General features: G+C 50.7%; 2 protein-coding genes across 2 annotated transcripts; one reads left to right on the forward strand and one right to left on the reverse strand.

The window, feature by feature from the left end:
• Nucleotides 1-2: 2 nt before the first annotated feature.
• Nucleotides 3-1,662, reverse strand: C23H4orf48 (chromosome 23 C4orf48 homolog). Its single transcript, XM_053578011.1, is given in 5 exon segments — nucleotides 3-105; nucleotides 863-951; nucleotides 1,153-1,313; nucleotides 1,588-1,631; nucleotides 1,633-1,662. Coding segments are annotated over 5 exon segments (390 nt in total). The 3' UTR covers nucleotides 3-39.
• Nucleotides 1,661-3,819, forward strand: LOC128575888 (uncharacterized). The gene is made up of 3 exons (XM_053577654.1): nucleotides 1,661-1,681; nucleotides 1,742-2,371; nucleotides 3,446-3,819. Exons 1-3 carry the CDS (start codon nucleotides 1,661-1,663, stop codon nucleotides 3,701-3,703), a joined length of 909 nt encoding a protein of 302 aa, XP_053433629.1. The 3' UTR covers nucleotides 3,704-3,819.
• The last annotated feature ends 7,064 nt before the right edge of the window (nucleotides 3,820-10,883 follow it).

Raw genomic sequence — 10,883 nt, forward strand, 5'->3', positions numbered from 1 at the left:
CTGGCATTTATTGACAGGGGGCAGTGCTGGTGAGGGTCCTCAGCGCCCAGTTGGCCAACAGGCACACAGGGCCCGGCGCTCAGCCTGTAGCAGGAGGGTCTCTGTCTGTAAAGCAACAAGAGGCCATGAGAGTGTGGCATGGTTGCCCCTGGCCCTTTCCCCCAGGGCCTCCACCTGCTCCAACAGGACCTGCTGAGGCTGACACCAGGCTGGGATGACTGCCAGGCTTTCTTCCAGCCCACTCCCCTTCTCAGTGGCCCACCATCTGTCAACACCCCCTGTGGAATCCCCAAGGAAAGGTGGGAGTCTGTTCCTCCAAGACCCAGCTCCAGGTTCAAGGGTGAAGCAAAGGCTCCAGGTCTTAGCCTGGGTCCTTTGGAGCAGAGAAGAGCAGCAGGACTGGGAAGAGGTGGTTCTTTATTGAACGCTTCTCCCTCTGGGAAGAAGTACAAGCTTCTGCCACAGAGAAAAACTCTCAGCTTCAGTCAGTGTATGCAACTACATGCTCCCTCCAATCCCTCATGCTCCAGCCACACCGTTTTTTTCCTCTTCAATTTCCTCTCCAAACCCTTGGCGTCAACCCCCACCTGGGGAATTCTGGACTGGGCTGTGGGTCCCTTCCAAGGCCACAGCGCCCAGACCAAGCAAGGGTGGAGGGATCACAGGCCTGGGAAGCAGAGGGGTAGAAGGCATGCGGGGCGTGGAGCGTGTCTACAGGGATCACAGGGGCTGCCCACAAACGGATGATTAGGTAAGTGCTGGGGTGTCTCCTAACTGCTGCTCTACATTCCGCAGACCAGCCTCCTCTGCATCCACCCCTGACCGAGGTCTAGGACCACCCTGGGGCTGCGGGCGGGCTCACCCGCGCGTCCAGGCTGTAGGCCGTCTTCCGCAGGTCCTGCAGGGCTCGCTGCATGAACTCGAACGCGTGACAGTCAACGCACGGGCGGCCTGTGGGGGTCACACGTCAGGGAGGGAGTCTTCGGCGGCAGTCCCGCCAGGAAGGGCCCTGTACCCGCCCCCATTCTGCCGAGATTGGGCCTCACTCCGCATTCCGCCATCTCCCGCCAAGGGCAACACCCGCTGCCGGAACAAAAGACAGGCATGGCCAGCACGCACCCCCCACCCGAGGTTGTCGCCCGTGGCACCTACTCTGTGCAGGGACAGCACTGCCGGTGGCGGGCTCGGCGCGGAGGGTGCCTAACAGCGCCAAGCTCAGCAGCAGCAGCAGCAGCAGGAGCGGTGGTGCTGGCGACATCGGGGGGAACCTGAGCGCTGGCGGAGGGGCCATGGCCGAGGAAGCCCGGGCCGCCCTGCACCAGGCGGGAGGGGGGTCAACGGCGTCCGCCGCGCCCCCGGCCCCACCCACTCGCAGGACCGCGACGTCCGCCCCACGCTCCGGGCTCGTGCCCCATCCCCCACTGCCTGATGGCGAAGTGCAGCCCCTTCCCCACTCTCCGGGCTCGCGACCCCCGCCCCACCCACTCCCAGGGCCGCGGACCCCAGCCCCATTCCACGGACCTGCGACCCCCGCTCTCCCCCGGAATGACGAGAATCCCCACCTGGACGTCCCCACCCCCGCCCTACCGCAGTTCAGGGACCCCGAGACCAGCACCTCTGGCGACTCGAGACGACTGTCCGCGTGCGCCGCGCAACGCGCATGCGCCTCGACCCCTTTAGGGCCCGCACCTGACGTCGTCGTCATGGGAACCCGGAGACTGCGCTACCCTCCTGCCTAAAGGGATGGAGGGGTCCCCGAGACTCACGCGCGTCCAGGCTTGGCCGCAGGCGCTCCCCGGGAGCAGCGTCGCGGCTGCAGTGGGTGGAATCCGAGGGCTGCTCGCAGGCTGCGTCAGGCGGGAACAAAGCCGGAGCCGCGGGAAACGCCTCTGCCCCGAGGGAGGAGGCGAGACGCGAGCAGGCGAGGGCGCGGGTACTGCGGGCGCGCGCACGCCAGGGCGGGGTCGGGCGGGGGGCGCGGGGTCCTCGCTCCACTGTTCTCACCCTGGCCCAGCCCCGTCTTGGCCCGCGGCGTGGGGGAGGGAACCTCCAGCCTTTCGGTTCCTTCGAGTCGCCCCCTCCTCTTGGAGGCGGGCGCTTCTGGGTGAGCTCGGCGTTGTGCCACTTACGGAGCCTGGCGTGGCCCGGGGACCCCGGGAGCGCCCGGCAAAGCGAGTCTCACGGCCGCGCCCTCTGGGAGGAATGGTTTCCACTGGCCGCCGGAGCCTGGGTCCGACGCCAGTGCAGAGGCCGTGACATAGGGAGAAGGCGCCCAGGCCCACGCGAGTGCCTGCGTCCTCCAGCCCCGCATCCCTCGGGGTGGCGTGCAGCTCCTGGCCGGGCGCTGGCCGCGGGCCAGGTCCCCTTCCCGGTGAGTGGGGCTGAGCCTTGGGCCTGGGTAACCCCCCAGCCAGCTGCCCTCTCCCTCTGGGCACCACGTGGTGACGTCCGGGCGTCCACTTCTCCTGCGGTCAGAGTGGCCGGAAGTGGGTATCGTGACCGTGAGCGGGGCAGATGCTGGAATTCAGGAACCGAGTCGCTCTTCGGGTGCGCTGCGTCCCAGAGGGTTCCCAGGTTCGGCGCCCCGAGAGCCACTTCGGTTCGCATGTGTGCAGCACATGTACATTTCTGCTCTCTTATCTGGTACTTGGGGTCAAGCGGACACGGTCACGGGGGTGGGGGGGCGGCGATGCACGGCCTTGGGCCCTTGGGTGAGGTGGGATATGCTCCCCGAGGGCACCACAAGTCACAGGCTGGGTTTTTTTTGTTGTTGTTTTTTGAGACAGAATCTGCTTTGTCACCCAAGGCTGGAGTGCAGTGGAGGGATCATGGCTCACTGCAACCTCAGACTCCTGGGCTCAAGCAGTCCTTTTGCCTTGATCTCCCCAGTAGCTGGGACTACAGGCCCCCACCACCACCCCCAGATAGTTTCTATTTTTAGTAGAGGAGTGTCTCACTCTTGACCAGGCTGGGCTGGAACTCTAGAGCTCAAGGGATCCTCTTGCCTCAGCCTCCCAAGTGGTGAGATTCCAGGTGTGAGCCACCCCGCTGGCCTGTGCGCTTTTTTCTGCTGCATGGGTCTTACACTGCCTCCAGCTGTGTGACCTTCTCCTGTCACCCACCACCACAGACAGCTGCAACCCCTGGGGGAGGGTGAGTTGACATGCCCCAGAGGCTGTGCTCTGGACAGTCACAGGAGTGCCGCACCCCCCCCCCCCCACTAACATGTGCTGTATGGCAGGGATGGGTCTGAGGACATTTGGTGGGTGCCCCTTGCCCTTTTGGCCACCTGTCCCTCCCTCACCCGGTCTCTTTCGCTGCACACCTTCTCCTGCAGGCCTGTTGTACCCCACCATGCAGAATGACCATGACTGCCCACCCACCCTAGCCCAGCACCTTCTGCCAGCCTCTGTTTTCTTCCCATATCAGTTTTCCTTTTCCACAGGATTTTTTTCTTCAGCAAACCAACTGTGACGCTCCCAGCACCTTCCACACCAGCGATTCCTGCTGCTTCCTCTCTAGAGCCACAGTCCTGACCCGAGGCCCCTGTCCCCTTGCTCCTTTGCCTGCATCCACCCACCCTCCTTTCAGACGTCTTGTTGGTTCCACTCAGAGCCACCAGAATCGTGTCTCCTCCCCTGCCACAGTCCTCAGGGACCTCACTCAGACTCTGCTCCAGTTTCCACTCAAAAGGAACTTATAAAAATTATAAAATCCACGTAACAAAATTTGCCATTGTAACCATTTTTAAGTGTACAGTTCAGCACCATTGATATTTATATTGTCACAATCACCACCTTCCATCTCCAGAACTTTTTTTTTTTTGAGACAGAGTCTTACTATGTCACCCTGGGTAGAGTGTGGTGGCGTCACAGCTCACAGCAACCTCAAACTCTTGGACTTAAGCGATTCTCTTGCCTCAGCCTCCTACGTAGCTGGGACTACAGGTGCCCACCACAACACCTGGCTATTTTTAGAGATGGGGTCTTGCTCTGGCTCAGGCTTGTGGCTGTGGGGGGTACTACTGGCATTAGTAGGTACATGCCAGGGAGTGTGCAGAATGGCCCCACAAAGAATGACCTGGTTGGTCCATGTCCCTGTGCTGTGGTAGAGAGTGCCTGGTCTGTCTTCTCACCGAGCAGCTAGCCCAGTGAAGGCAGGGTTGCACCTGTCTTTGCTCCCTGAAGCATCAGCAGCATCCAGAACGTGCACACATCTGAGTGTGGGACACACTATGAGGGTCCAAGGACTTGGATCTGTGCAGGCACAGGAAAGGGTGGCCACCCGGGGCTTCACTCTGCAGGCCAGCCTGGAGTGTAGTGGTGTGATCACAGCTCACTGCGGCCTGGAACTCCTGTGCTCAAGGGTCCTCCCACCTGGGCATCCCAATTAGGTAGGACTGTAGGTGCCATCACACCACTAGAAGACAAGGGCATGGGGCTGCCCTGGCACAGGATAGGAGGGGGCAGGGTGTGTGGTGGGTGTTTGGACATGGGGCTGGGGGTGGCATGGAAGAAAGAGCTGGGCCAGTTACTGAGCCATCTTTGCAGATGAGAAATGCAGTAATCACTCTGGGTGAAACTTGAGATGTCAGCTGTTTTTAAACTGCTGAGCTCAAGGGATCCTCCCGCCTCAGCCTCCCAGAGTGCTGGGATTCCAGGTGGGAGCCACCTTGTTGGCCTTTCTTCAGTGGGGGTGGTGGTTGCTGCTTTTTCACACAGTGACTCCATTTGGTTCTGGTCACTTTCACATTTCCACCTTCGGGTCAAGAACTTTCTCCAAAAACATAACTGATCACTTATCCTAAAGTTGGGTTTTGATTGTCCCTTGGTTCTGGGATGAACCTGTCCTGAGTTGCTGGTCTGGCCCATGTTAGAGGGAGGGATTGGCAGGCTGGGAGCTGCAAAAAGTGTGAAAACTCTTTTACCCACCCTTGAGTAATGAGGGTTGGAGGGAGTAGTGGTCAGTTCACTTGGAGCCCAATTTAGGTTCAATTTTGTCTGTTCTGCAGGCATTGACTGTCATCTCAAAGTGCTGGGCCAGCATTATTCTATTAGGAGTCATACTTCTGCAGAAATTTAGGTAACAGGTAAAAAGTTTAAGAAGAAAAATACAAAGTAAAGTGATAATCTCAGTTTGCATAATAGTTTTGAGCTATGAACCTAGGGTTAAAGGTAACCAATGTTTTTTTGGTAGAGATAGGGTCTTACGATGATGTCCTAGCCGATCTCAAATTTCAGGCCTCAAGTAATCCTCCCACTTGGGCCTCCCAAAGATCTGGGATTACAGGTGTGAGCCACTGCACTTGGCCCCAGTCATTTTACTTAGGAGAGATAACCACTTAAGGATGATAACCTGTGGTGCAAAATTCTCACACAAAATTGTTCTTTTTTTTTTTTTAGCTTTCTTATGAAAAATATATCTTAATACCCATAACTTTCTTCATATCTCTTTCTGTCTCATACTTACTGATTCTTTGGTATCTTGTTTCTATTCTTTTTAAATCCGTATTTTGAAATAACCTTTAAATAATTCTGAATTAGACAAAAGTTTTATTTTCCCAATAAATAACACATTTTTATGCCTCTCTTACAATTTTAGCACACTTTGGAAATGACCCAGGCATTTAACGAGTATCATTTAATTTAACATGAGTTTAATATTTTAATTTACATAAAAATTCATTTATATTGGCTCAGCGCCCATAGCACAGTGGTTATGGCACCAGCCACATACACCAAGGATGGTGGGTTCACACCTGGCCTGGGCCAGCTAAACAATGGCAACTGTGACAAACAAATAGCTGGGCATTGCAGCGGGTGCCTGTAGTTCCAGCTACTTGGGAGGCTGAAGCAAAAGAATCACTTGAGTCCAGGAGTGGGAGGTTGCTGTGAGCTGTGATGCCATAGCACTCTACTGAGAGCAACATAGTGAGACTCTGTCTCAAAAAAAAAAAAAAAGTTCATTTATACATAAATGTTTATCCTATTTACATTTATCCAATTTACTTAGATTACTTAGACAAATTAACTTATCATTAACTAAACTTAACTAAAATGATGATTAACTTATCATTTCAAGTTATTTCCCTATTAACCATTTTTTTTTTATTTATTGTTGGGGATTCATTGAGGGTACAATAAGCCAGGTTACACTGATTGCATTTGTTAGGTAAACTCCCTCTTGGAATCATGTCTTGCCCCCATAAAGTGTGACACACACCAAGGCCCCATCCCCCTCCCTCCGTCCCTCTTTCTGCTTTTCCTCCCCCACCATAACCTTAATTGTCATTAATTGTCCTCATATCAAAATTGAGTACATAGGATTCATGCTTCTCCATTCTTGTGATGCTTTACTAAGAATAATGTCTTCCACGTCCATCCAGGTTAATACGAAGGATGTAAAGTCTCCATTTTTTTTTAATGGCTGAATAGTATTCCATGGTATACATATACCACAGCTTGTTAATCCATTCCTGGGTTGGTGGGCATTTAGGCTGTTTCCACATTTTGGCGATAGTAAATTGAGCTGCAATAAACAGTCTAGTACAAGTGTCCTTATGATAAAAGGATTTCTTTCCTTCTGGGTAGATGCCCAGTAATGGGATTGCAGGATCAAATGGGAGGTCTAGCTTGAGTGCTTTGAGGTTTCTCCATACTTCCTTCCAGAAAGGTTGTACTAGTTTGCAGTCCCACCAGCAGTGTAAAAGTGTTCCCTTCTCGCCACATCCACGCCAGCATCTGCAGTTTTGAGATTTTGTGATGTGGGCCATTCTCACTGGGGTTAGATGATATCTCAGGATTGTTTTGATTTGCATTTCTCTAATACAAAGAGATGATGAACATTTTTTCATGTGTTTGTTAGCCATTCGTCTGTCATCTTTAGAGAAGGTTCTATTCATGTCTCTTGCCCATTGATATATGGGATTGTTGGCTTTTTTCATGTGGATTAATTTGAGTTCTCTATAGATCCTAGTTATCAAGCTTTTGTCTGATTGAAAATATGCAAATATCCTTTCCCATTGTGTAGGTTGTCTCTTTGCTTTGGTTATTGTCTCCTTAGCTGTACCCTATTAACCATTTTTATACCTGTGAAGATCAGATGTTCACCTAAGTAGGAACCTTAAAATTAAGTTTATGGATATTTTGCCAATAACTCAGAAATTAAAGCTATTTTAGTTAATCCATTAGTAACATTAGTCTTACCCAAACAAAGATTATTTTGTCTTAGGCTGGGCTTATGGTTTATATATTTTTTGTTATAATACTGGTATTACAGTTTTATAGCCTTAAAATAGCAGTGAGATCACTGAGGGTCTAAGGAAATGTTAAAAAACACATTATCTTTAATAGTTGTGGACTAGGAATGCTCTTGGCAACCAGCAGAAGCACATTCAGATCATCTCTGCAGGACAGTATCTTTACCCAAAACCTTGGGAAACCCAACAAGTTTCACAGGCCAGGAGCAGTACACAATGACAACAAACCAAATACACAAGGAATACAGCATCATGATCAGGAGAAAGAGAAATAGGCCACACATGATAACAAAAACAGTGAAATTATCAGACACAGATTTTAAAGTAACTATAGTTAACGAACTTTTAAAAGGAGACAACCTGGAAAATACTAGGAAACAAGTAACAGAAAACCAGGGGGGAAGTGGTAGGGAAAGTTTGAGAAATAACCAAATAGGTATGTTAGAGTTTCAGAATACAATTTCCCCAAATGCAGTTAGCAAGTATAGCTTACATTGGATACAGATAATGAGAGTATTAGTGAACTGGAAGAGAGATCAATGAAACATCCAGTATGAAGGATAATACATCAAAGTATTGAAGAAAACTAAAAGTGGAAGAAAATTAAAAGTCAAAGCAGAGCTAGTAAGAAGCTCTAACGTCGTAACTGGAGTTTGGGGAGGATGAGTGCATGAGCAGGCTAGAGCAGTATTCTAGAAATAATGTCCAAGGTGTTTCCAGAACTGAGAAAAAGACTCCAGTTCAAAGACTGAATAACCTCAATCAGGTTGTAAAAATTGCTCCTTTACCAGTTAGCCAAATATTGGTCTTTGTCAACAGAAGACCCTGGGAGCAGCAAGGCCAGGCCACCAAGGCCAATGCAGGAGGAAGGGCTTGCCGTCCTTTCTTCAGTCCACTGTCCAGCGCGGAGCAGGGAGCCGGGGCCGCAGCGTCCAAACCAGTGGAGATTGACCGGGTGTGGCCACACCTATTGGGCTGCTTCTGTGCCCCAAGGGGTGATTCAGCTTTCTGACAAGTTTTTCCACTAGGAATAAGCTGAGTGTTCCAAAGGCAGCCCTCACCCTTCAGTGCATCCTCAAGCGCAGAAAACTTGGGAACCTCCCTGAAGTTTCTCAGCTTTATCCTAAGTGCTTTCCCTCGGCCCTTCAAGTACCATCTGCTTTTCATGGTTGCTACTTCTGGACTCACTTTTGTTCTTTTTAGTAATTAACCATCTTTTTATTAGTTAATAGTTCGTTTTTTTTACACAGAGTCTCATTTTGTTGCCCTCAGTTGAGTGCTTTGGTGTCACAGCTCACAGCAACCTCAAACTCTTGGGCTCAAGCAATCCTCTTGTCCCAAGTAGCTGGAACTACAGGTGCCTGCCACAACACCCAGCTATGTATGTATGTATTGAGACAGAGTCACACCTTCTTGCCTATAGTAGAGTGCTGTGATACCATCGCCTACAGCAACCTCAGTGCTAGGATTACAGGCATGAGCCACCATGCCCCGCCTGGATAATACTTCTTTATGTAAGGTATTCCTGGTTCTCATTAGTGGTGTAGTTTCTGCCTCCTACTTGGACCCTGACTGTGAACAGAATAAAGAGTACAGGCACAGACCCACAGGTCTGTGTGTTTGATCACAAAAGCACCACCCTAGTACTGTGAGGAGGATACTTATTTTCCATAAGTAGTGATAGATCAATTGAGTATTCATGTGGAAAAGGATGAATTCTAATGTCTTTCTCATCTCATACATCCAGAAGGTCAATTCCACATAGACTGTAGATCTAAAAATGAAAAATAGGCTGGGTGTGGTGGCTCATGCCTGTAATCCCAGCTGTCCAGGAGGCTGAGGTGGGTGGATTGCTTGAGCTCAGGAGTTCAAGACCAGCCTGAGCAAGAGTGAGACTCCATCTCTACTAAAAATAGAAAAACCAGCTGGCATTGTGGTGGGCATCTATAGTCACAGCTACTTGGGAGGCTGAGGCAAAAGGATTGCTTGTTCCCAAGATTTTTGAGGTTGCTGTGAGCTATGATGCCATACACTCTATGGAGGGTGACAAAGTGAGACTCTGTCTCAAAAAAAGAAAAAAAAAATCTTTGCCTGACTTAAGATCACGGAGGCATTGCGCTACATTTGGTTCTAAAATCTTTATTGTGGGCTGGGCACAGTGGCTCACGCCTGTAATCCCAGCACTTGGGGAGGCTGAGGCAGGTGGATTGCTTAAGCTCAGGAGTTCGGAACCAGCCTGAGCAAGAGCGAGACCCCATCTCTACTAAAAATAGAAAAACTAGTTTTTCTGGCACCTATAGTCCCCCTATAGCTACTCAGGAGGCTGAGGCAGAGGGATCACTTGAACCCAGGAGTTTGAGGTTGCTGTGAGCTATGATGCTACGGTACGCTACCAAATTATCGGTTGCTTTGATTACATTAAAGTTAAGAACTTGGGCCAGGTGCCGTGGCTCATGCCTATAATCCTAGCACTTGGGAGGCTGAGGAAGGTTGATAGCCTGAGCCCACAGGTTCAAGACCAAAGCAAGATCTCGTCTTTAAAAATAGCCAGGTGTTGTGGCGAGTGTCATAACCACAGCTCTCTACCAAGGGGCAACCAAGCAAGGCTCTGTCTCAAAAAAACAAAAAAAGAAAAAAGAATAAAATTAAGAACTTATGCTCATCAAAAGACACTATTACCAGAGTGAAAAAGAAGGACACAAGAGTGGGAGTAAGTGTTTGCAGTGTGTCTACCTGGCTTTTTAAACTTAAGATCTTTGAGATGGGGAGTACTCCTTCAGTGATTAGGAGAGATGTGAGAGAAGTAAAGATTTCATTACTTAACCAGCATGCCTGGAGGCCACACACAGACACCAGGGAGCATATGCAGAGAGAAAGAGAGGGGCCTAGGCCAGTGTCTTTTCTGGGTCCAGGGCATTATACCCAGACAGGCTTCCCGCAGGGTGTTTACAGCAGGCAGGTGTGAGTCCCACACATCCTGCCTTAACTGAGCGGTGGTCGTGGTGGTGGGTCTGCACAGGCTCTGTGGGTGTAAGGGCTACACGTCCAGTCCAGTAGGTGGTATCTGCCTGCTCACAGGGGTGTGGTCACCAGGAGGAGGGTATAGAGGGCAAGTCTCTGGGTCAGCCACATTGAGAGAACTTGGGGTGGCATAGAGCTGGGGACCATCAGTGACAGAGCCCTGTACTGGTGCCAGAGAGGTGAACTTGGGTTCAAGATAGGTCCTCAGGCAATGTACAGGTGTAAGAATTCAATACACAGACAAAAAAGGCATGTCCAGAATACGAAGTCTGCCATTTCTTAAACTCATCCTAGAAAAAGTGCTACAGACCTCCCTGCTGATATCACTACTGTCACCTTTGAAGTGCTCCCCTTGGGAAGTTACGCACTGACACCAGCACCTAGTCCAACCTTCAAAACAATTTGGAACTCGTTTTCTGGAATGAACTATCAGAGCTGGCATTGTTTACATCTGATGTCCTGCATGTCATCAAAATGTCCTTTCAGGGCTGCGTCTGTGCTCAGTGAGTAGGGCTCCAGCCCCATATACCTATACCAAGGGTGGAGGGTTGGAACCCAGCCCCAGCCAAACTGCAACAAAAAAATAGCTGGGCATTGTAGTGGG

This window comes from Nycticebus coucang, chromosome 23, assembly GCF_027406575.1.
Source record: "Nycticebus coucang isolate mNycCou1 chromosome 23, mNycCou1.pri, whole genome shotgun sequence".
Lineage (NCBI taxonomy): Eukaryota > Metazoa > Chordata > Mammalia > Primates > Lorisidae > Nycticebus > Nycticebus coucang.

What these genes read in the sequence shown, in the direction of transcription:
- LOC128575888 (XM_053577654.1), top strand. Translation starts at nt 1,661, where the DNA reads ATGCGCCTCGACCCCTTTAGG. An exon ending in TGCGCCTCGACCCCTTTAGG is followed by an intron (nt 1,682 to 1,741) that starts GCCCGCACCTGA and finishes TCCTGCCTAAAG; the next exon opens with GGATGGAGGGGTCCCCGAGA. An exon ending in CGGGCCAGGTCCCCTTCCCG is followed by an intron (nt 2,372 to 3,445) that starts GTGAGTGGGGCT and finishes CCTTTTCCACAG; the next exon opens with GATTTTTTTCTTCAGCAAAC.